General features: G+C 33.7%; 1 protein-coding gene across 1 annotated transcript; it reads right to left on the reverse strand.

The window, feature by feature from the left end:
• Window positions 1-10,659: 10,659 nt before the first annotated feature.
• LOC134240968 (uncharacterized) lies at window positions 10,660-20,805 on the reverse strand. Its single transcript, XM_062723073.1, has 4 exons — window positions 20,802-20,805; window positions 20,450-20,509; window positions 11,197-11,262; window positions 10,660-11,075 (listed from the first exon to the last, which is right to left on the reverse strand). Exons 1-4 carry the CDS (start codon window positions 20,803-20,805, stop codon window positions 10,660-10,662), a joined length of 546 nt encoding a protein of 181 aa, XP_062579057.1.
• Window positions 20,806-21,402: the final 597 nt, after the last annotated feature.

A 21,402-nucleotide genomic window follows, 5' to 3' on the forward strand; every position in this document is an offset into this window, starting at 1 on the left:
GGGTCATGATTTGAAAAAATTAATTACACTCCTGGTGATGATTCCACATGAGTTTCATCTTTCCTGGCCCAGTAGTTCTTGAGAAGAATTTTTTTTAAAATCCCATTAATTTTTTTCTAATTGGAAAAGGGTGTGGCCCTTCATATGAACAAATTTGAATCCCCTTTACCCAAGGATACTTTGTAGCAAGTTTGGTTGAAATAGGCCCAGTGGTTCTTGAGAAGAAGTAAAATTAAAAATTTTTCAACGACAACAGACAACGGACAAATTTTGATCAGAAAAGCTCACTTGAGCCTGTGGCTCAGATGAGCTAAAAAGTGAAAAGTTGCAAATAATATTTTGATTTATAAACCAGAAGTCTCTGTCGAGACTGAAGCTCTACTGGTTTGTACTTATACATACTTGCCAACCTCCAGCATGTAAAAATCTGGTCATGACCAGATTTGGAAAAAAAAATCTGGTCATAACGCGCAACGACATTCACAACATATTTACCATGATTAAATTTTATATATCCAAAGTATTTGTGTATTGAGAATTTTTTTTATTGAAAAAAGATTTAATTTACTATGACAAAAAATTCATACATAATTTGATCTAATTTACATGTTAATTAAAAAAAGAGAATATGAAGATTTCATATTTCAGTATTGACCTGCTGAAGTAAGTGTGCATTTAAAAAAAAAATCTTTTTGCTAATTTGAAAGTATACCAATTTGGGTTTTGAAGTTATTTTTCCTCTCTCTTAATTAATTAACTAACTACTGCAATATGTTTTAAATGCGAAGTCAGGCCTACACTGTCTTCGATCACTTTATTTTATCTAGAATGAAATTTTTTTTTCCCAAGATTCCTTGATATGTACATAAACATAAATATCGTTTCTCTTTTTCTTGGTTCAATCAGAGACATGTGTTTGGTTCAATTTGTTCCTTTTTGGCCCTGATAACAATCTAGTTCTATCGGAAGCCATTTTAATTGACTTCAAACATAGTTTGTCACAACAACACCCAGTTAATTGTTTACACCTGCACTGATAATTAATCCATCGGCATTGAAAGGTTTTTCGTAGATCTAGGCTCGGGTTGTAACTGGAAATTAAAACCCCCAACCTAATTTACGAACCAAATCCAGAAATTGGGGATTTTGGGTTTTTCGGCAAAAATCGGGTGATAAGCATAACCCGCCGGGTCAAAAAAAATAATCGGGTTAGGGGTTTAAAAATCGGGTGTGACCTGACAAAAATGGGGAGTTGGCAACTAATTCCCGATTGCTGTATAAGTTATACAGAAAGGGGGGAAATTGAAACTTATTAACTGCAATAAATAGAATAATGATCCTTGATGAAGTCTCTTTATGTTCTTAGTGTAGTCTTTGCATGCCACATTATATTATAATCAGACTAAAACTGTATTTTGAAGTAGCATTTTATGAGTATTTAACAGAAATTTCTATTTTTAGTAACTGTGGCAACACCGTTCATTGAAGTGAAAAACTGATAAAGAGAATTATGTATTAGTGTAGTCTACTTGTGTGCCAAGTTATATTTAATGTAGATTTTGAAAGAAATTCACAGAAATTTCTACTAGTATTTTTAGTAACCACAGCAACACCGTTCATCAAAATCAAAAACAGATACACAGAATTATGTATCTTAGTGTAATCTTCTCGTGTGGCATTTTACATTGAAATCAGACCAAAATTGTAGGAAAAGTAGCATTCTGAAAGAATTTTACAAAAAATTTCTATTTTTAGTAACCATGGCAACACCGTTCATTGAAGTGAAAAACCAATATAAAGAATTATGTACCTTAGTGTAGTCTATTGGGTAAGTTTAATGAAATCAGACCAAAACTGTAGGAGGGGGTAGCATTTTGAGAGAATTTCACAGAAATTTCTATTTTTAGTAACCACGACAACACCGTTCATCGAAATCAAAAACCAATAAACAGAATTCTGTACCTTAGTGTAGTCTACTTGGGTGACAAGTTATACTGAAATCAGATCAAAACTGTAGGAGGAGTAGTTTTTGGAAGAATTTCATAGAAATTTCTATTTTTAGTAACACGGCAACACCGTTCATCGAAATCAAAAACCAACATATAGAATTATGTATCTTAGTGTAGTCTACCTGTGTGTCAAGTTATATTGGAATCAGACAAAAACTGTAAGAGGAGTAGCATTTTGAAAAATGGTTTACAGACAGACAGAGGGACAGACAGACAGACAAGGAGGAGACGGACACATTGATATCGCATAAGCTCTTCTGGTCAAAGCCCAGTAGAGCTAAAAAATTAACTGTTTAAATTTTATATATATATTTTTTTTTACTAAAAAAGAACCATATGAACATCATTTGCAAAATTTTAAAACTTCAGAAAAATTTTTGGGCAAGCAGGTTCTCTTTAAAAATTTAAAGTTGAATTTTAATAACAAGAGGCCGTGGGCCATTGAACCTAAGTAACTTTAGCCATGCTGTTCTTAACCAGTTTCCCCCCCTCCTCTTGTAATACCTATTGTGACCTCGCCCTTCAATGGGGTCATGATTTGGTCAAATTAGAATTCACACTACCACATTTCCATACAACGGGTTTTCAGGCTAAGTGGTTCTTGAGAAGAGGATTTTTGAAGATTTCTATATATTTCAATGTAAAAAATTCATTCCTGAATGCAACCATGCCCTAACCCCCGGGGGTCATGATTTGAACAATTTAAAATCTGCACTACCCTAGGATGCTTCCACATAAGTTTCAGTTTTTCTGGCCCAGTGGTTCTTGAGAAGTTTTAAGCGACCTAACCCTATTTTTGCCTTTTCTTGATTATATATACTTGAAAGGGGACTTTGGCCCTTCCCTTTTTTAATTTAAACTCCCCGACAGATAGATAGATGGTTGGATGAGAATGAAATATTTTTAGAGAAGTGCAAATGTTCAATTCTTATTACATGACTCACTGCAACAGACAAAGAAGATAGCAAAAGATCACCTATATTGGTGACCTAAAAAAGGGATATCTTAATCCATTAGTCAAAGTTTGATCCCCTAATATAAAAAAGCTATCAGGCAAATGAACATATTTGGAAGTCCATACTTTAATATCATTATTTAAAAATACTTGAAGAACGGATACATATGAATACATACTTTCTCCCTTCTCTTTCCCCCACATTTTTTCTCCTGCATCCTGGATTTGGATTTTTTTTTTTTCTGTGCAAGAAATGGAAATAAAAATGATAATTGAAATATAATCTCCAAAATATTATTGAATTAAGGATCCTCCACACACACATAGCTTAAATTCTTGACATTTTTAACAAGGATGTTACCTTCTAAAACAGGCTAGAAAATAAAAAAAAATTATGCTGATTTTTAAAAAAAATCATTTCATAAGTTTCATGATATTTTTTTCAGTTGCTTTTAAAAACCCGAAGTCTCTGTAGAGACTGAAGCTCTACTGGTTTGTACTTTTTGTATTTTTAGTAACCATGGCAACACTGTTCATCTTAATCCAAAACCGATATGTACCTTAGAGTAGTCTATTTGTGTACCAAGTTTATTGAAATCAGATCAAAACTGTAGGAAGAGTAGCATTTAAAGAATTTTACAGAAATTTTTATTTTAAGTAACCATGGCAACACCATTCATCGAAAACAGAAATTGATATAAAGAATTATGTATCTTAGTGTAGTTTACTTGTGTGCCAAATTATATTAAAATCAGATCACAACTTTGGAAGGAGTAGCATTTTGAAAGAATTTTACAAAAATTTCTATTTTAGTAACCACGGCAACACCGTTCATTGAAATCAAAAACCGATATACAGAATTATGTATCTTAGTGTAGTCTACTTGTGTGCTAAGTTATACTGAAATCAGACCAAAAGTAGGAGACCTAGTATTTTGAAAGAATTTCACAAAAATTTCTATTTTTAATAACAACCGCAACACCGTTCATCTAAATCAAAAACCGATATACAGAATTCTGTACCTTAGTGTAGTCTACTTGTGTGCCAAGTTATATTGAAATCAAGGCAAAACTGTAGGAGAAGTAACATTTTGAAAGAATTTCAAAAAAATTTCTATTTTTAGTAACCATGGCAACACCGTTTATGAAATCAAAAACTGATATATAGAATTATGTATTTATGTGGTTACTTGTGTGCCAAGTTATATTGAAATCAGATCAAAACTGTCGGAGGAGTAGCATTTTGAAAGAATTTCACAAAAATTTCTATTTTTAGTAACCACAGCAACAGTTTTTATCAAAATCAAAAACAGATATAGAGAATTATGTATCTTAGTGTAGTCTACTTGTTTGCCAAGTTATATTGAAATCAGACCAAAACTGTAGGAGGATGCTTTTAAAAATTGTTTACAGACAGACGAGGGACTCCCACAACGCCGGACGCATTACTTCGCATAAGCTCTTCTGGTCTTTGACCATTTGAGCTAAAAATAAGCAAAAGAAATTTTTTTTTTCTGGCATAAATTATTAAGCTTAAAAAACAATCACAGAAACTAACCTCATCTGTCAACATAGTTTTGAAAGAAATTAATTAATTCTAATCAATACATGCAATGGATTGATTTGCATGGAATTTGAATAAATCCATCCTTTTTACATAGATATACCTGTTACATACAAATTATATAAGGCCACAATAACTCACTAAAATAAGTACCAAAAGTGATGAAATCATAAAGGATTTTTATGAAATACAGATAAAAACATTTTTAACAATAAGTTGAAAGCAATTTCATTTAAATGATACCTGAATATTCTCCAACAAACCCTGTTTTACAAAAGAGTTCCCCATTTCACTAAATTTCACTAAAATTCAATCAATTTTAAGATTGATATTCATGTACTCTGTTAAATTTCATCCAGATTTTGGGCCCAAATCTAACCAGGGACCCATAACTTGAAAAAATACAAGAGGTCCAGGAGCAACATCATGCATCTGAGCAACTGGCTAGGTTAAAGCAAAATTCAGTTCAGTATTGAAAAGTTGAAAGGGGAGGGGGGGGGGGGGGATTTGAACAAACTTAAATCTACACTTCTAAGGATGCTTTTAATTTATATGACATGTAATGGCTTTGTGTTTATAAGATGGAACATTTTATTGATATAGCCTTTATATTCCTTTGTTATGATCCACTTTAATGGCTTTTCTAGTCTCTTGATTTGTAATGTTTCGAACAAATTTAAATCTACATTAATTTACTTGATGCTTTTTTTTTGATCAATCAAGACTTTGTTGTTCTTGTAAAGAATTTAAACGATTTTTTCCTTGTATTTCTACATAAAACATTGATCACCCATTATGGCCTTACTCTACCACCGGGGATCGTGATTTAAACAAAAGGCCCACGGGCCTTATAGGTCACCTGAGTATCACATAACAAATTTCCAACAATTAATTTGGTTCGTGTTTTAAACCAGAGGCCACAATTTTAAAAGAGGCACCATTACTTATCATAATTATTACACTTAGCATGCTTACTCTATTTACCTAATACACAGAGGCAGATCAGAGTAAAAAAGAGAAAATGCACTTCCCTTTATAACCAGTTGTGCACCCAACCCCAAAGGAAGCATTGACCCTGGAGCCACATTTTTCAAAATTTAGGAAATTTTTCGAAATTTTTTTTTTCATAATAAATGGTTTAATCATGCCAAAGAGCAGATTTCAAAGCATTCATTTATTTTAGAATATGTAATCCCCCCCCCCCCTCCAATACCCCTGACCAAGGGGGCTGAAATTAACCATTTTGCTAGATGCACTTTCTTCCTCATAAATAAGTATACTTGGATCATAAGCACAACATCAAGTAGCAAAGGACAAGATTTTCAAAGAATTGATGTATTTTTCACTACATATTAAATCAAATAAAGTGCCCCCCACAGCATGATACGCCCGTCAAATACCTAGGTATTGTTCATTAATCATAAATTGGTTAGGATGCAAGAAAATCGGGTACCTTGATTAACAATTACACAGATTTCAATGATCTAATTTCCATTTCTTATCATACATCTCTAAGAGACTTGCAGTGTAGGGATTGGTTATAACAAATACATCATATAACTCTAAACTGGTTGTGTTAGAGCATAACAAATATCCATCTGCAGCTCACTTAAACTTTAAAAATTTTTATTGCATATTTTATGAAATAATAGAAATGCTACAGTTTAATAAAAAAAATCAAACATAAATTATTATTTCTTCAAACTATAAAATTCTAAGTGAGACATGACTGCTATTTGTTGCAAATATATAAAAATTGAAATAATATTTAAATATATATTTTTTTTTTAATGAACACATGTATAATTAGTTTTAATTATATTATGCAATACTAATTTAGTTTTAATCATACACTAAAACATAAATTTGTTACATTACACCAATTGGAAGATTTTTATCTGGACTAGCCATCAAGAACTCTTAATTACCACAAGCAACTATGAGGCCATTTCTTTTTGCCCAACTCCCAAGAGATAGATAAAGATAACAGCTGCATTAGATCTAGAGATACTCTTAGCTTCTGACAAAAAAACTCATTAATTTCTCTCTAATTTGACATGAATTTCTGCTATAAAATTCTTCTTGACCAGTGCTTGATAATTATGCCCAGGGACAAACTGAATTCCTCTCAAAGCATTAACATTTGTTACAGATTGCTGTAAAGCATATAATGAAAAAATAAGTTTTTACTTAATTTAACTTTTTTTAATAAGGATACAACTATATTTTTACTTTTTTTAGGATTATGAAATTTAAAATTTAAAAGACTTATTTTTTAAAAAAAAAAATCACTTAAATTAAAGGTCACAGTGACCTTGAAATGGGCCCAACACCTTCTACTTTAGCTGTATACTTTTGCCAAGTTTGAAAGCTCTAGGTCTCATAGTTTTCAAGTTATGAGCCGGACAGGATTTTTCCATATTTGGCTATAGCATGCTTATTAAAGGTCAGAGTGACCTACTTTTTGCGCGCGACACACCTTCTACCCAAGATGTATCACCTGACAAAGATTGGTAACTCTAGGCATAATAGTATAAACCACCGGACACGAGAAAAGCTAACAGATGGACAGACGGACGGACAGACGGACGAACACGAAGCCTATAACATAATACGTCCGTCTTCGCGGGCGTATATAAAGCCTCCCTCCCTTACACCGAATGGCAAAACCCATGACACAAGGGCCATGAAATTCACAATTTTGGTTGAGGCATTAGTTTATACTAATTTAGTTTATTTAATACCCAGGAGCTGAGAAGAAGATTTTCAAAGAAATAATGCATTTTTACTATATAATCAATAGAACTCGCACTAACACCCGAACCTCTGACCCTGGGGCCATAAAATTCACAATTTTGGTAGAGGCACTCTTGCTCATAATAACTATGTACTTAGTTAGTTTATTTAATACTCAGGAGCAGAAAAGAACATTTTCAAAGAAACAATGCATTTTCCCTATAAGCCCCGCCCTAACAACAGAACCCCTGAACCTAGGGCCATAAAATTCACAATTTTGGTAGAGGCACTCTTTCTCATCTTAACTATGTACTTAGTTAGTTTATTTTATACCCAGGAGCAGAGAAGAAGAATTTCAAAGTTACAATGCATTTTCACTATATAATCAATAGTGCTCCACCCTAACACCAGAACCCCTGACACTGGGGCCAAAAAAATTCACAATTTTGGTAGAGGCACTCTTGCTCATTAGAGTTGGGTATTGCGAAGGAAATTCATATTGCGATATATTGCAATATTGTACTTTGAATATTGCAATATATTGCAATATATTGTAGATTAATTATCATTAATAAATTTGAGCAGAATGTCTGAAATGCTGTCAAGTTCAAAGACTATTTGAATTTATCTTTAAGTTTAAAAGCGGGAGGAGGGATAAGACATTGTTGCACACCAAATTAAACTTTACTTTTAATAAAATTCCAGGTAAAATAGTAAAACAAGATGAACTCTCTTGGAGAATTTTCACATTGAAATAAAATTTTTTACAGATTATATAATCTTTTTTTCATTGAATTCTTTTTTTTTTTGGGGGGGGGGGGGTTAATGAAGTAGCATAAAATGTTATTAAAGATTAAAACAATATACATATTAGGCCTATATGAAAATAATTTTATTGTGGTTACAAAATAAAATTTAAAAAACCAGAAAGAAATTGTGACCTGTTTTCGTGCGTTTTGGTAATTTAGTCTAAGCCGACCTAATTTCACATCAAGACGTACAATCAGGAAATGGCCTGTTTTAATATATACATGCTCCTGCTATAGCATAAGGTGTTTAAAATGGCATGAAAGTTATTAAAAATAATTAAAACAACACTGCTACAAGTGAAAACATGGATGACCATTTACTTGTAATATGTACATGTATACTGAACTTGACATTTCACCGTGATGTCGATCGTGTAGATTCAATGTGAGATTTTGAGAACCGCAATGCATATGGTATACACCCTGTAAATTTTTTTTTATATATTTTCTTCCTTATAAATTTTACTTCAAAGTCTTATTAATTAGTAATTTTATTTCAAAGTAAAATATTCAAAACTGCAACAGTGAATTAAAAGCTTCCACCCCCTCTCTCTCCTCTCTCTTTCTCTCTCCCGAACGAAACTGACGAAGAATTCTTTCAACGAAGGAAAAAGACTTAGAAGTTTCAAGTTTTATTTTAACAGTTTCTACAATAAAGGAGGTTTTTATATATTTTTATAAATATCGTGAAATACCGGTATCTGATTTTCATATCGCGATATATTATCGTGGTGGATAATACCGCAATATACCGATATACCGGTAATATTGCACACCCTTATTGCTCATTATAACTATGTACTTAGTTAGTTTATTTTATACCCAGGAGCAGAGAAGAACATTTTCAAAGAAACAATGCAATTTCACAATAAAATCAATAGAGCCCTGCCCTAGCACTAGAACCTCTGACCCTGGGGCCATGAATTTCACAATTTTGGTAGAGGACTAAATGGTTATTACATTCATGCTAACAGTTTTACTGCTTGATGTCCAGGAGTAATTAAGAAGATTTTTAAAGATTGCATTAATTTTGGTGGTTTTCGCCCCCCCCCCCTTACACCCCGGGGGGGGGGGGGGGGGGGGGCAGGGACCACGAAATCCACAATTTTTGTTTCCCTTCACCCATAGATGCTTTATGCCAAATTTGGTGGTAATTGGTTGAGTGGTTGCAGAGAAGAAGCTGAAAATGTTCAAATGTTAAAACACGATGAACGACGCACGACGACGGACGAAAACAAATAGCAATAGGTCACATGACCTAAAAATTGTATAACTATGACAATATATTGTAGTCTCGCCCTATCCAATGGGGTATATAAGAACAAATTTAAATATACACTTTCTTTGAATGTTTCCATAAAAGTTTAACATTCCTGGTCCAGTGGCTCAGATAAGCTCAAAAGAGTGGTATCAAATGGATGGTATTGTCACAAGGAATACATCTTTGAAATAAAAATGCCATGGCACTTACTGTTATTGCCAAGGTTAAAGTTTTAAAAAGTGGATCAAATGCTAACGTAAAGGACAACTATACTTAAAACCAAGAAAAGGGTTTCATCACAAAGAACACAGATGTGAAAAGCCTAGCACCAATTGCTCAAAATATAATGTCACATAAAATAGCAAGGCCAAGTGGTCAAATATGTTGTCTAAAAAGGTCTTTGTAACAGTGAATAAACATGTGAAATATCAAAGCCATTATTCAAATCAATCAAAAGTTATAGGTTAGGTTCAAGTTTTTGCAGACATACAGACAGGTAAAAATTAAACCGAATCTTAGGGGCCGACTATAGTTTTATTATGTGAAAACCACACTAGCGAAACTCTGCATTTTTATACCATATATAATTTACATTAACTTCAGTGTACATGCCAAGGTTGGGGGAGATCTACCTGTCCAGGTATTTTTTAGGGACCGTCTCAAAATACAGGTACATTTACTATAGGATTATATAGGAAAATGCCATTTTTAGCACTTTCTAGCAAATTATACAAATACTACAATAGACATTTTGTTCAAACTATAATATTTGATGAGTAATACTTTATTATACAATATATGTAAGAAACACAAAATTCTACCATCTTGTTACCAGAGGGGGCATCTCAAAATGCAAAAAATTAGAGCAAATTTTACTGTTTTTATAGAGTATTACAAAATATGACGTACACAATGGATTCACATGAAAGCATAATAAAAATATTGGAGATATTCTCAAATTCTATGTTTTAAATTTCAAGAGCCTATGATACTTACTTTTTCTTTAATAATATTTTTATTACCTCTTTCTTTAAGAGCTACAGATTATCATAACGTCAAAAACATACTGCCAAAACGTCAACCTACATATCAATTGCAAAATCGGTTAAAAAACCAGTTACATCAAATTGTAATTACATTTTTTACACCTATAATTTCTTAATTTTGTTTAATTTTAGTAATTAAGCGAAAAAAGTTGCATTATAAAAGTAAATACACTTCATTTTACAATGATGCGCGAAATATTGCGCAATGGAAACTATAGTCGGCCCCCTTAAAATAAAAGGGGTATAAAAAGGACACAACTACCGTGATGTTAAGAAACTGTTAAAAACCAAGATTACAGACAGGAAAATTTGTGTAAAAGGTTAAATCCTCTGAAGTTGTACCTTCATCCACTGAGCCTCCAGCTATTGGAACTTTTCTTTCAGTTGGCGGAGTTTCCATCTTATTTCCATTCTGTGGTAACTCTGCTGTAGTCTTTATGTCTTCTCCAATAGGAGCTCTTTTCTCCTCAGTGGAGTCACTTCCCATAGGCTCCTTTGCATCTCTAAGTTGCAAGTCAGTCGTTTTATCTGCAGTCTGATTGGCATTATTTGAGAAGGTATCTAACTCTTTATTACTGGAGGTTCCACCTTCTATGAAATCATCCTTTTGGGTAAGACTTTTGATGCTGGATTTATTTTCCAAATCAACTTCAACGGAAGATTTTTCATCTGTTTGGTGAAAAGTAGTTTCCTTCTCTAAATTTAAATTTAATAAGATTTTAATGATTGACTGTTTGATAAGATGATTAAAATACTTCATATGTAGTTTTACTCTATGATGTCAAAGAACAGTTTTGAATAGATCATTCAATCATACCTGATTCTGGAGACACATCTTTTTCATACGTTTTCCCCTCATTAATATTCCTTTTGTCACAAGTACCTATATCAAATAAATAAACCTTTTATTAGATGACATTAATCATGTTTAAATAAGAGGTCCAAGGTGTTTCTACACTATTTTTATCCCTTGTTGAAAACTCATACATTTGCGTCTTTGGGTCTTCGATGGACATTTTTTACTTTTCCCTCATTTTTATTTATCTGTTACTTACAAGTCTTCCTGATCCTTACAACTGTGAAAGTTCTTTTTGTATAACATAATAAAATTCTTGCATAATTTCTTATTCTATTAAACTTTCAAGTACACTGTACATTATTTACATTGAGTTTTATAAGAGTTTTACTCTTTTTGCCTCCAATATTCCCAGGTGCAGAGAAGATTTATAAAGCAGTAATGTGTAATGGTTAGAGCCGTGGATATTGGCCTGGATAGCTCAGTTGGTAGAGCACCTGACTAGTGATACAGGGGTCCCGGGTTCGATTATCAGTCCAGCCATTCATTTTCTCCTTTCCTGTTACAGATTTGATGCCGTTGACCACCCCTGGAATTGCAGCTTAAAGTCAGGGCTGCCAGGGGCAATCAAGAACTTGGGTTGTGTCTTCGAGGGCGAAGACAATTTAAGAAGGGAGGAATGTAATGGTAGGGGCCGTGGATATCGGCCTAGATAGCTCAGTTGGTAGAGCACCTGACTAGAGATACAGGGGTCCCGGGTTCAATTCCCGGTCCAGCCATTCATTTTCTCCTTTCCTGTTACAAATGCATATAAAGTGAAGATTCAACGAAGTCCTACCCTTGTATCAGAACCTACGACACACAGGCATGGAATTTACAGATTTAAAAAGATATCCTCTTCATAATAACTGTGCACTTAGTTGAAGATTTTCAATTTATTTTGGTATTAAAAAAAACCAAGAACTTTGGATGTGTTTTATTTCTCTGTTCCCTGTTTAAACATTTCCTAAGTCTATACCCTTTTAGGGACAAAACTTTATAGAATGTTGCAAAAAGCATACATGTTAACCTATTGTGATGAAAAATAGGGAGATTCAGACCTCAAAAGCGGTAGCATTGCGCGCGTGTTGTTTAACGCTTGGATTATCGATATCTTTCATGTAATATACATGTATATTATAAGCCTTAAATGAAATCAGGTACCTACACTAATTAATCTTAAATATCAACAGCAAAGAAGAAGACAGAAACACCTTAAGTTTGACATAAATTGTACAAATTCAAATATTTTCATGCTCATCATTTTGCTTGGATTGACTGTTTAACTTAGCCTTTTGAAGAGTGATCTTTGCTGATATAGCCTAGAAGCAATAATACTGAATGTTCATTCAGTTTTTAAAGAAAACAAATGATGACATGGTTTAATCTAGATCTAAACCAAGTTCCTATCTTCGTTATATAAATCAGATTTCCCGCGATGATCGAAAACGAAAGTAGAGATGTGCCACATGGCTTGGTCAATCGAGTGATTTCTATTGACTTTATTGATAAAGTTGTGAGCTTCTGTGCTTTTAAAGACGATGTCAAATGTTTTCATCTAATTCTTAAAAGCTGTTTCTCCTTTTTCATGGCAGGAATGTTGCTTAATTTATTGTAACTAATGTAATCACTGGTAGTCTTATGTTGTTGTCGTTGTCAAATCCGTGCTTGAAATCTATGTACAAAAAAAGCGTTTGTATGATTCCGAGTCAAATCACGCGATATCTAACGAGATTTTATGAGAGTGGCTTCAAAAATGGATACCCAAGCGAAACAAAAATACTTTAGACGCAGCTTTTCTGTAGAAAAGCGGTAGATTTCTGAATTAAATCGGTAGGCGGGAGATGGAGTGAAAAAGCGGTAGACTCCCGCCTAAATCGGGAGAGTTAACATGTATGAAAAAGAAACCCCCCAAGTGAAAAAAATCCTCAAACAAATCACTTTAAGAAATCACTTATGAATCAGTGATTTGAAGATGATTTGTAAGTGATGCAAATTCCCATGCAAATGAGCCAACAAATCACTCCTAACAAATTGTAAGCAAATCACCCTGAAATCACAACGAAATCTCTTTGAATAAATCATGTAGAAATCACTTCTGTTGAACAAATCGCAACCAAATCACTCCGAATAAATTGCAAACAAATCATTTCAAGTAAATTGCAAACAAATCACTTCAGTTTAACAAATCACTTTCAAATCACTCCAGGTGGATACACACTTGTACACTTGTTAATGCATGATGCTCATGTAACCATCCCTCAAATATTTGAAACACACATGCATGCATATCGGTATTTGTTGTGTATTAACCAAAAACTTTTGGCAAGAGTATCTTAAAATATAGACTTTTACTAGGATGTGTCATCATTGAGATGGCATCATGTATTTTAAATATACACACATGTACTTGGCTCCAAATTCAGAATATGACATAAGCATTAATTGTTGACTTTTAGAAGTTGGTAAATGTTTTCTTATCTGAAATAAATGTTTGTCTAGACACTTTGAAAAAGCCAGTACTTTGCTGAAGCTTATAGCTTTACATAGATTTTGTTTTAAATATTATAATTAATTGCCACTGACTTGGTTGTTGATAGAACAATAAATTGCATGTGAACATATTATATTGAATATTAACTAAATCTAAGGAGGAAATGATAGCATAAATACAGTTATACATACCTTAAAACTACATTGTATATTCTGCATGGTTATGGAGAAAACATCAGTTTCAACAAAAGAAGAGAGGTTATAATGAATCCAGAACAGCACAATCTAGCTCCTAGCTTTCATTTCAATTCAAATCTGATTAATGAAAATTGGCGGTAGAGTTTCTAATACTGACCAATCAGTAAGCCAGGCGGAAGTTATGAAGTAAATCATTCTCAAATCACTCTGAAGAAGGACCATGAGATCAACAAATCATTTACAAATCATCCAGAAGAAAGACTAAGTTAACAAATCATCTTCAAATCACTTTGAAGAAAGACTAAGTTCCAGAAATCATTTTCAAATCACCTTGAAGAATGGTTAAGTTCAACAAATCATGAAGAAATCACTGTAACAATTTCCTAAGTTTAACAAATCACTCAGAAATTGTCTGAAATGGGAAAGAAATCGCAAGCAAATCACCCTTTCATAACAAACTGTAAGCAAATCACAGTCATCATTTTAGTAGAAAGTGATTTAAGCATGATTTATTTAGATGAATCGCTTACAAATCACTGAAACAAATCACTTTTAAGTGATTTCAAAGCAATTTGTAGGCAATTTGTGAGTGATCTGTTTGAAAAAAATTTCACTTGGGGGCCCTCATCCTCCTGTGAATACAGCTAGTGTTATGAACTGTTTGCATTTAAATGGATCATATAGGGGCTATCTACAGACTGTATAATAAATCAAAGTATTTAAAGTTGTACAAATGTCGTCATTTAAAGTATTACATGTTATTAATCTTATTTCTCTTAGAAAGATATATTCTTGAGTAACGTACTATTATTAAGGTATTTAAAGCTCAATAAAACATAATATTGAATACATGTAATTATTATATAATATACATTTCTACAAAACTTTAGAGAAATTGTACAAATTTATAGATTTTGACCTGTTTAATCAATTTCAGGACTCATCATATTGTTGCATATATTCCTGATATGGGTGTCTAACTCTATGGAGCACATGAATGCTAAACATAGAAAAAACTTGGAATAGCCTCAATTAAACTAGCTTTCTCAATTTAATTGATTTCAATCTAAACAGCAAGCTTTTTTACTGTACCATTTTTACAGGGGAAACTAAATACATTTCAAATAAACAAATTTTTTTTTAATAACGACAGTTCAAAGTAAATGAGTTTGAGTCTATTTCAGTATATTTTTATAATAAATTATACATACCAGTGTTTCCTTCAATGTTTTCCTCTTGTATCAATGAAATCTTCTCATCAGCTGAAATGCATGATATAAAAAAAAATTGTGGACTGATACAATAAAAATTTTACTACATAAGAGGGGTGATCAAAAAGTTGGCGAACAAATTGAATAACTTTCATAAAACAAATAAAATGAAAGAACAAGATGTGTTTGTGAAACACTATGCGCTCGACGGCAACAAAGTTCAAAAAAATATTTTCAGAAGATAAGTCAAGGTCACAAGGTCATTGACCTTGGTGTCATTTGAAGAACTTCATTAGTGGAGTACACACACCAAATATGAAGTCTCTATCTGTCATGGTTCAAAAGTTATGGAGAAAGTTTGTAAAATCTATTTTTAGCATAAAGGTCACAAGGTCATTGACCTTGTTGTCATTTGAAAGAGTGTCATTGGTGAAGTATGCATATCAAATATAAAGTCTCCATCTCTCATGGTTCAAAAGTTATGGTGAAAATTCGAAAAAGCTATTTTTAGCAAATAGGTCACAAAGAAGGTCACAAGGTCATTGACCTTGGTGTCATTTGAAAGAACTTCGTTGGTGGAGTATGCATACCAAATATGAAGTCTCTATCTTTAATGGTTCAAAAGTTATGATGAGGGTTAAAGTTGACAACAGACAAACAAACAGACAGACTGACAGGACAAAAACAATATGCGCCTCGGATCTATGGATCCGGGCACATAAAAGTGAGCATGCTCACATACCCCACGCTCCCCTAAAACTCAAAGAGCCAAAATCCAGGAAAAAAATAAAAGAATCGGAATTCCCTGATGCACATCTACATATTGTGTCCTAAATGTCTGCAAAGTTTGAAAAAAAATTCTGTGCAGCGGTTTATTAGGAGTTTCGCTGTCAAACTGATTTCTATATTCAAGGTATGGCCAAAAATCTAAGTTGAAAAGTGCTGAAATTCCCGGAAACAATAAAGAAATCCGAATTATCTGGTAATATGCACATCTACACGTTGTGTCCTAAATATCTGCAAAGTTTGACTAAATTCTGTGCAGAGGTTTATGAGGAGTTGCGCTGACAAAAAATAAAGGGCTGAGGGGTCAAACACATTATACCTCCCACAACTTGTTGCATGGGGTATATTTAGGTTTCAGTGTTCATTATCGTGTGTATTCATTCATTTAAGATTAATATATTCACAATATTATATTAGATATACTATAATGTTTCATGTCTTCGAATGAATTTATGTGTAATTACCGGTATTATGTCAAATTTATATAGGAATTAACCAACCAAAGCAAAAACAACATAAGGCCATTCCCAGTACAAGATGTACAACAGCCACGATTCATCAATTTTCAAAATGCATTTTTCTAACAACAATATTCAAAGAATTATCAGGAAACAAGTAATACTGGTACTGTGTAAGGCAATTTCTTCATATATCAGTAAGTCTCGAACGGAAACACATAGACTTATCTTAGAAGTGTGCATTGTCCAAAGCAACTAGGGCTGGGATGATACAACTTTTTCTATATCGATACGTATTACGATATTTGAGCCACGATACGATATGTATCACGATATGCTTAATTTCTTATAAAATCTTTTTTTGCATTGAAATAAACAAATTATTTCTTTGCAAATAAGAATAATTTATTCAAAATAGTTGTTTATATGTTGTAAAACAAAAATATTTTACTAAAGTGGCATTAATTATAATTTATTTCAAATCTATATTTATATTTAGCTTATCACTTATTTATTTCATATATTAAACCCCAAATGTTAAATAAACACTGAGAAAAACAGAAGTCAAATTTTTTTGGGCGATATTTCAATATTTCTTCATATGTATTGATATGCGTATCGTCCTCACATGTATCACGACATATCGATATTTCGATATATCGTCCCAGCCCTAGAAGCAACTGGATTCGATAATTTGTGCAAGTTGCTTCCTTTGACGCAAAAAGAGGCTCAACATGGGGGAATCATTTCCTAAAAAAGTTTTTTTTCTCTCTCTCTATCAGTTGTCTCTCTTCCACTACTTACAGTTTATCAGTTTATTTTTACTAAATACTTCACTCTTTATTTTGTAAATTTATAAAATATACCGACGATGGAATTATCTATGACTTTAAATTTCTTTAACTTGACTGGCGAAATTGTTCAAAAGAGGGGCAGCCTTTGTGTTCATCTTGACCGTGTAGGGAGAGGGATAAAATAGACATTGCCTGCTGCCCGATCCTATTCACTTTTTGTGAATAAAATTTTGTATAAATATTTTTTTAAAAAGGCCCGGTTTGTAAAATATATCCTTCTACGTCATTTAAAAGAATTGTAAACCAAAAAATTAATTTAAAGTTGGATGTAAAAAAAAAATAGCTTTGTGAAATGTGTTCCTTAATATTCACCATAATGTAATTTTTTTGAGCCCCATTAAAACCAAACTTTTCTGCAAAAAACATCTTGACATAAGCAGGATTTCACGTGTTCGTAAATAAACAGGAATACGGTTTATTCCTATTATATTATTATTAGGAATATATTATTATATAGGAATACGGTTTATTCCTATTATATTATTATTATGCTACCATGCATTTTTTTCAGTATATTTCAAAGTACAGAAAAATTTAAACTCCCTATAGAAGCACCACTCTACCCCCTCTCCCCCGAGGCCACAATATAAACAAGAGCCCAGGGGCCACAGCGCTCACCTGAGCACATCAGGCTTGAATTTACTGCCCCCCCCACCCCCCACCCCCTCCAGGCGTTCATCATTTGAACAAACTAGAATCTACACTACCTGAGGATGATTCCATATAAATATCACTAATCATAGCTTTGAAGTACTTGTAAAGAAGATTTAAAAGGTTTCCCTATATATCCCTATGTAAAACTTGGGTCCGCCTTTTTGGCCCCACCCTAGCCCCGGGGGTCATGATTTGAACAAACTTAAATCTCCTCTACTGGAGAATGATTCCACATGAGTTTCATCTTTCCTGGCCCAGTGGTTCTGGAGAAGAAGATTTTTAAAGATTTTTCCTATATATTCCTATGTAAAACTTGGGTCGGCCATTTTGGCCCCACCCTAGCCCCGGGGGTCATGATTTGAACAAACTTGAATCTAAACTACCTGAGGATGATTCCACATGAGTTTCATCTTTCCTGGCCCAGTGGTTCTTGAGAAGAAGATTTTTAAAGATTTTTCCTTTATATTCCTATGTAAAACTTGGGTCGGCCATTTTGGCCCCACCCTAGCCCCGGGGGTCATGATTTGAACAAACTTAACTCTGCTCTACCTGAGGATGATTCCACATGAGTTTCATCTTTCCTGGCCCAGTGGTTCTGGAGAAGAAGATTTTTAAAGATTTTTCCTATATATTCCTATGTAAAAAACTTGGGTCAGCCATTTTGGCCCCATCCTTGCCCCAGGGGTCATGATTTGAACAAACTTGAATCTACACTACCTGAGGATGATTCCACATGAGTTTCATCTTTCCTGTCCTAGTGGTTCTTGAGAAGAAGATTTTTCTTATATATTCCTATGTAAAACTAGAATCAACCATTTTGGCCCCACCCTTGCCCCGGGGGTCATGATTTGAACAAACTTAAATCTGCTCTACCTGAGGATGATTCCACATGAGTTTCATCTTTCCTGGCCCAGTGGTTATGGAGAAGAAGATTTTTAAAAATTTTTCCTATATATTCCTATGTAAAACTTGGGTCGGCCATTTTGGCCCCATCCTTGCCCCGGGGGTCATGATTTGAACAAATTTGAATCCACACTACCTGAGGATGATTCCACATGAGTTTCATCTTTCCTGGCCCAGTGGTTATGGAGAAAAAGATTTTTCCTATATATTCCTATGTAAAACTTGGGTCGGCCATTTTGGCCCCAACCTTGCCCCGGGGGTCATGATTTGAACAAACTTGAATCCACACTACCTGAGGATGATTCCACATGAGTTTCATCTTTCCTGGCCCAGTGGTTATGGAGAAAAAGATTTTTCCTATATATTCCTATGTAAATCTTGGGTCGGCCATTTTGGCCCCACCCTTGCCCCGGGGGTCATGATTTGAACAAACTTGAATCTACACTACCTGAGGTTGCTTCCACATGAGTTTCATCTTTCCTGACCCAGCGGTTCTGGAGAAGAAGATTTTTTAAAAATGCCATTAATTTTTAACAAATTCATGATTATCTCCCCTTGGAAAAGGGCGTGGCCCTTCATTTGAACAAACTTGAATCCCCTTCACCCAAGGATACTTTGTGCCAAGTTTGGTTGAAATTGGCCCAGTGGTTCTTGAGAAGAAGATGAAAATGTGAAAAGTTTACGACGACAACGACAACAACGACAGATAACGAACAAATTTGATCAGAAAAGCTCACTTGAGCCTTCTGCTCAGGTGAGCTGAAAAATTTAGAACCTGCACTATCCCAGGATATTTCAGCCTGTCTGGTCTAGTAGTTTTAAGAAGATTTAAATGATTTTTCTTATATAATTCAATGTAAAATCTAGATTCTCTATTGTGGCCTCACCTTACCCCTGAGACCATGATTTGAATAATTTAGCTGCTTTCACATACGTTTCAGCTTTTCTGGGCCAATGATTGTTTTTTTAATGAAGTCACTCTATTTTTGTTATTTCTTGATTATCTATATTCCCATGTAAAACTTCAAACCCCCATTGTGGCCCAATCCTACCAATGGAGTCATGATTTGTATAAACTGTAATCTATGGGTACACTATCTGAGGGTTTTCCTTATCAATATGACTAATAATGGATTTGCTGTTCTTGAGAAGATTTCCTAAATATGTCAATGTAAAACTTAAATCCCTCATTGTTGTCCCATCCTACCCCTGGGGTCATGATTTGAACAAAATTAAATCTTCTCTTCCTAAGGATGCTTTCCGATGCCTCCATAAATATGATTAAAAGCAAGACCTTGCTGTTGTTGAGAAGAAGAATGTTAAAGATTTTCACAGTAATAAACTTTTTTTGCCTATAGTGACCCCAGATTTAAGTTTGTGCAAATCATGACACATGGGGGTAGGGTGGAGCCTCCCACCATACATTACCTTAATTTTACAAAGGAATATATTGGGAAAAATCTGCTGATAAAGAACAGAGGGACCAAAGTTATTTAGGAGAGTGTTGTGGCCCATGAATCTCTTGTTATGTAACCTTTCAAGGCACTGTTTTAGTAATAATTTGATTTGTCAACAAGTTCAAGTGACTCAAGGGATCCAGATTTGTATCCTGGTCTGGTCTGCCACATTTCCCCTCTTTTCTGTAACACAAGCTATGTTATGTTTCAAATATACTTACCCTTCTCAGAATCCTCATTTTCTGTTCCATCTTTTCCAATTTGTGTATCCTTTCTACATCCTACAAAACAAAAACAAGAGGCATATGGGTTACATCACCCACTTTAGCACATTGACTAGGAAGAAACAGAAATCAGTTCAGTATTAAACTCTGATCACTCACTGTGGCCCCACACAACTTACCCTTAATTTGAATAAGATGCTTCTATTATAATATGACTACCCATGGCTTGCTGTTCTTGAGCAGCAGATTTTTTGAAGATGAGTTCTATAAATTTCCATGCAAAATTTGACCCTCTGTTGTTCCACCATACCTAAGGGGTGGGGTCATAGTTTGAACAAACTTACAGTACCCATGGTTGCTTTTGTATAAATATAATTAACTAGAGCCGAGCTCGTTGCAAAGCAATGAATAGGTCTTCCGTTGGAGTTACGAACTAGAAGCCGTAACCTTGAGTCGAGGTCAAAAGCCACATACTAGAGATATACAAGTAAAAAACCTTGAAAGAGAAGCAACTTACAATGTTTCGAGAGGAAAAAGACTGTAAAGGAATACTTGTATGTGTGACCTTGATCTTTCCAAATGACCTTGTGCTAAGCAATAACTAACTCTCGTTAGAGCTAAAATTGAGATAAAAAGAGTTAGGTCAAGGTCGAAAGAAAGGCCAAGTTAAAAATGGTGATGCCATTAAATAGCTCTCATCAATATGCATCAACATGTGAAGTTTGATAGCACCATTTTAAATGGTATTTTTAAAACTGAGCTAAACACTAATTTAAGAAAAGTGAGGTATATACATGTATATAAAGTCTAGTTTTAAAGAATGTTAATGCAATTGCATAACTCTAATTAATTTCTTTCAGTATATTAAGATTGATAAAAATATCTTGGATAGTTTGTTTGAAACTGAGCTTTGAACTGAGCTAAAGGCAAAAGTGTGACAGAAGGAGAGA

The sequence above is a fragment of the Saccostrea cucullata genome, unplaced genomic scaffold (assembly GCF_032062105.1).
Source record: "Saccostrea cucullata isolate Sc308-1 unplaced genomic scaffold, CSIRO_AGI_Scuc_v1 ctg2870, whole genome shotgun sequence".
Classification (NCBI taxonomy): domain Eukaryota; kingdom Metazoa; phylum Mollusca; class Bivalvia; order Ostreida; family Ostreidae; genus Saccostrea; species Saccostrea cuccullata.

Bases quoted from the DNA above. Each gene is read 5' to 3' on its own strand.
- LOC134240968 (XM_062723073.1), bottom strand. The intron at 11,263-20,449 runs GTAAGTATATTT...TATTTGATATAG, and splicing joins AAATGAGGATTCTGAGAAGG to GTACTTGTGACAAAAGGAAT. The intron at 11,076-11,196 runs GTATGATTGAAT...ATTTAAATTTAG, and splicing joins AGATGTGTCTCCAGAATCAG to AGAAGGAAACTACTTTTCAC.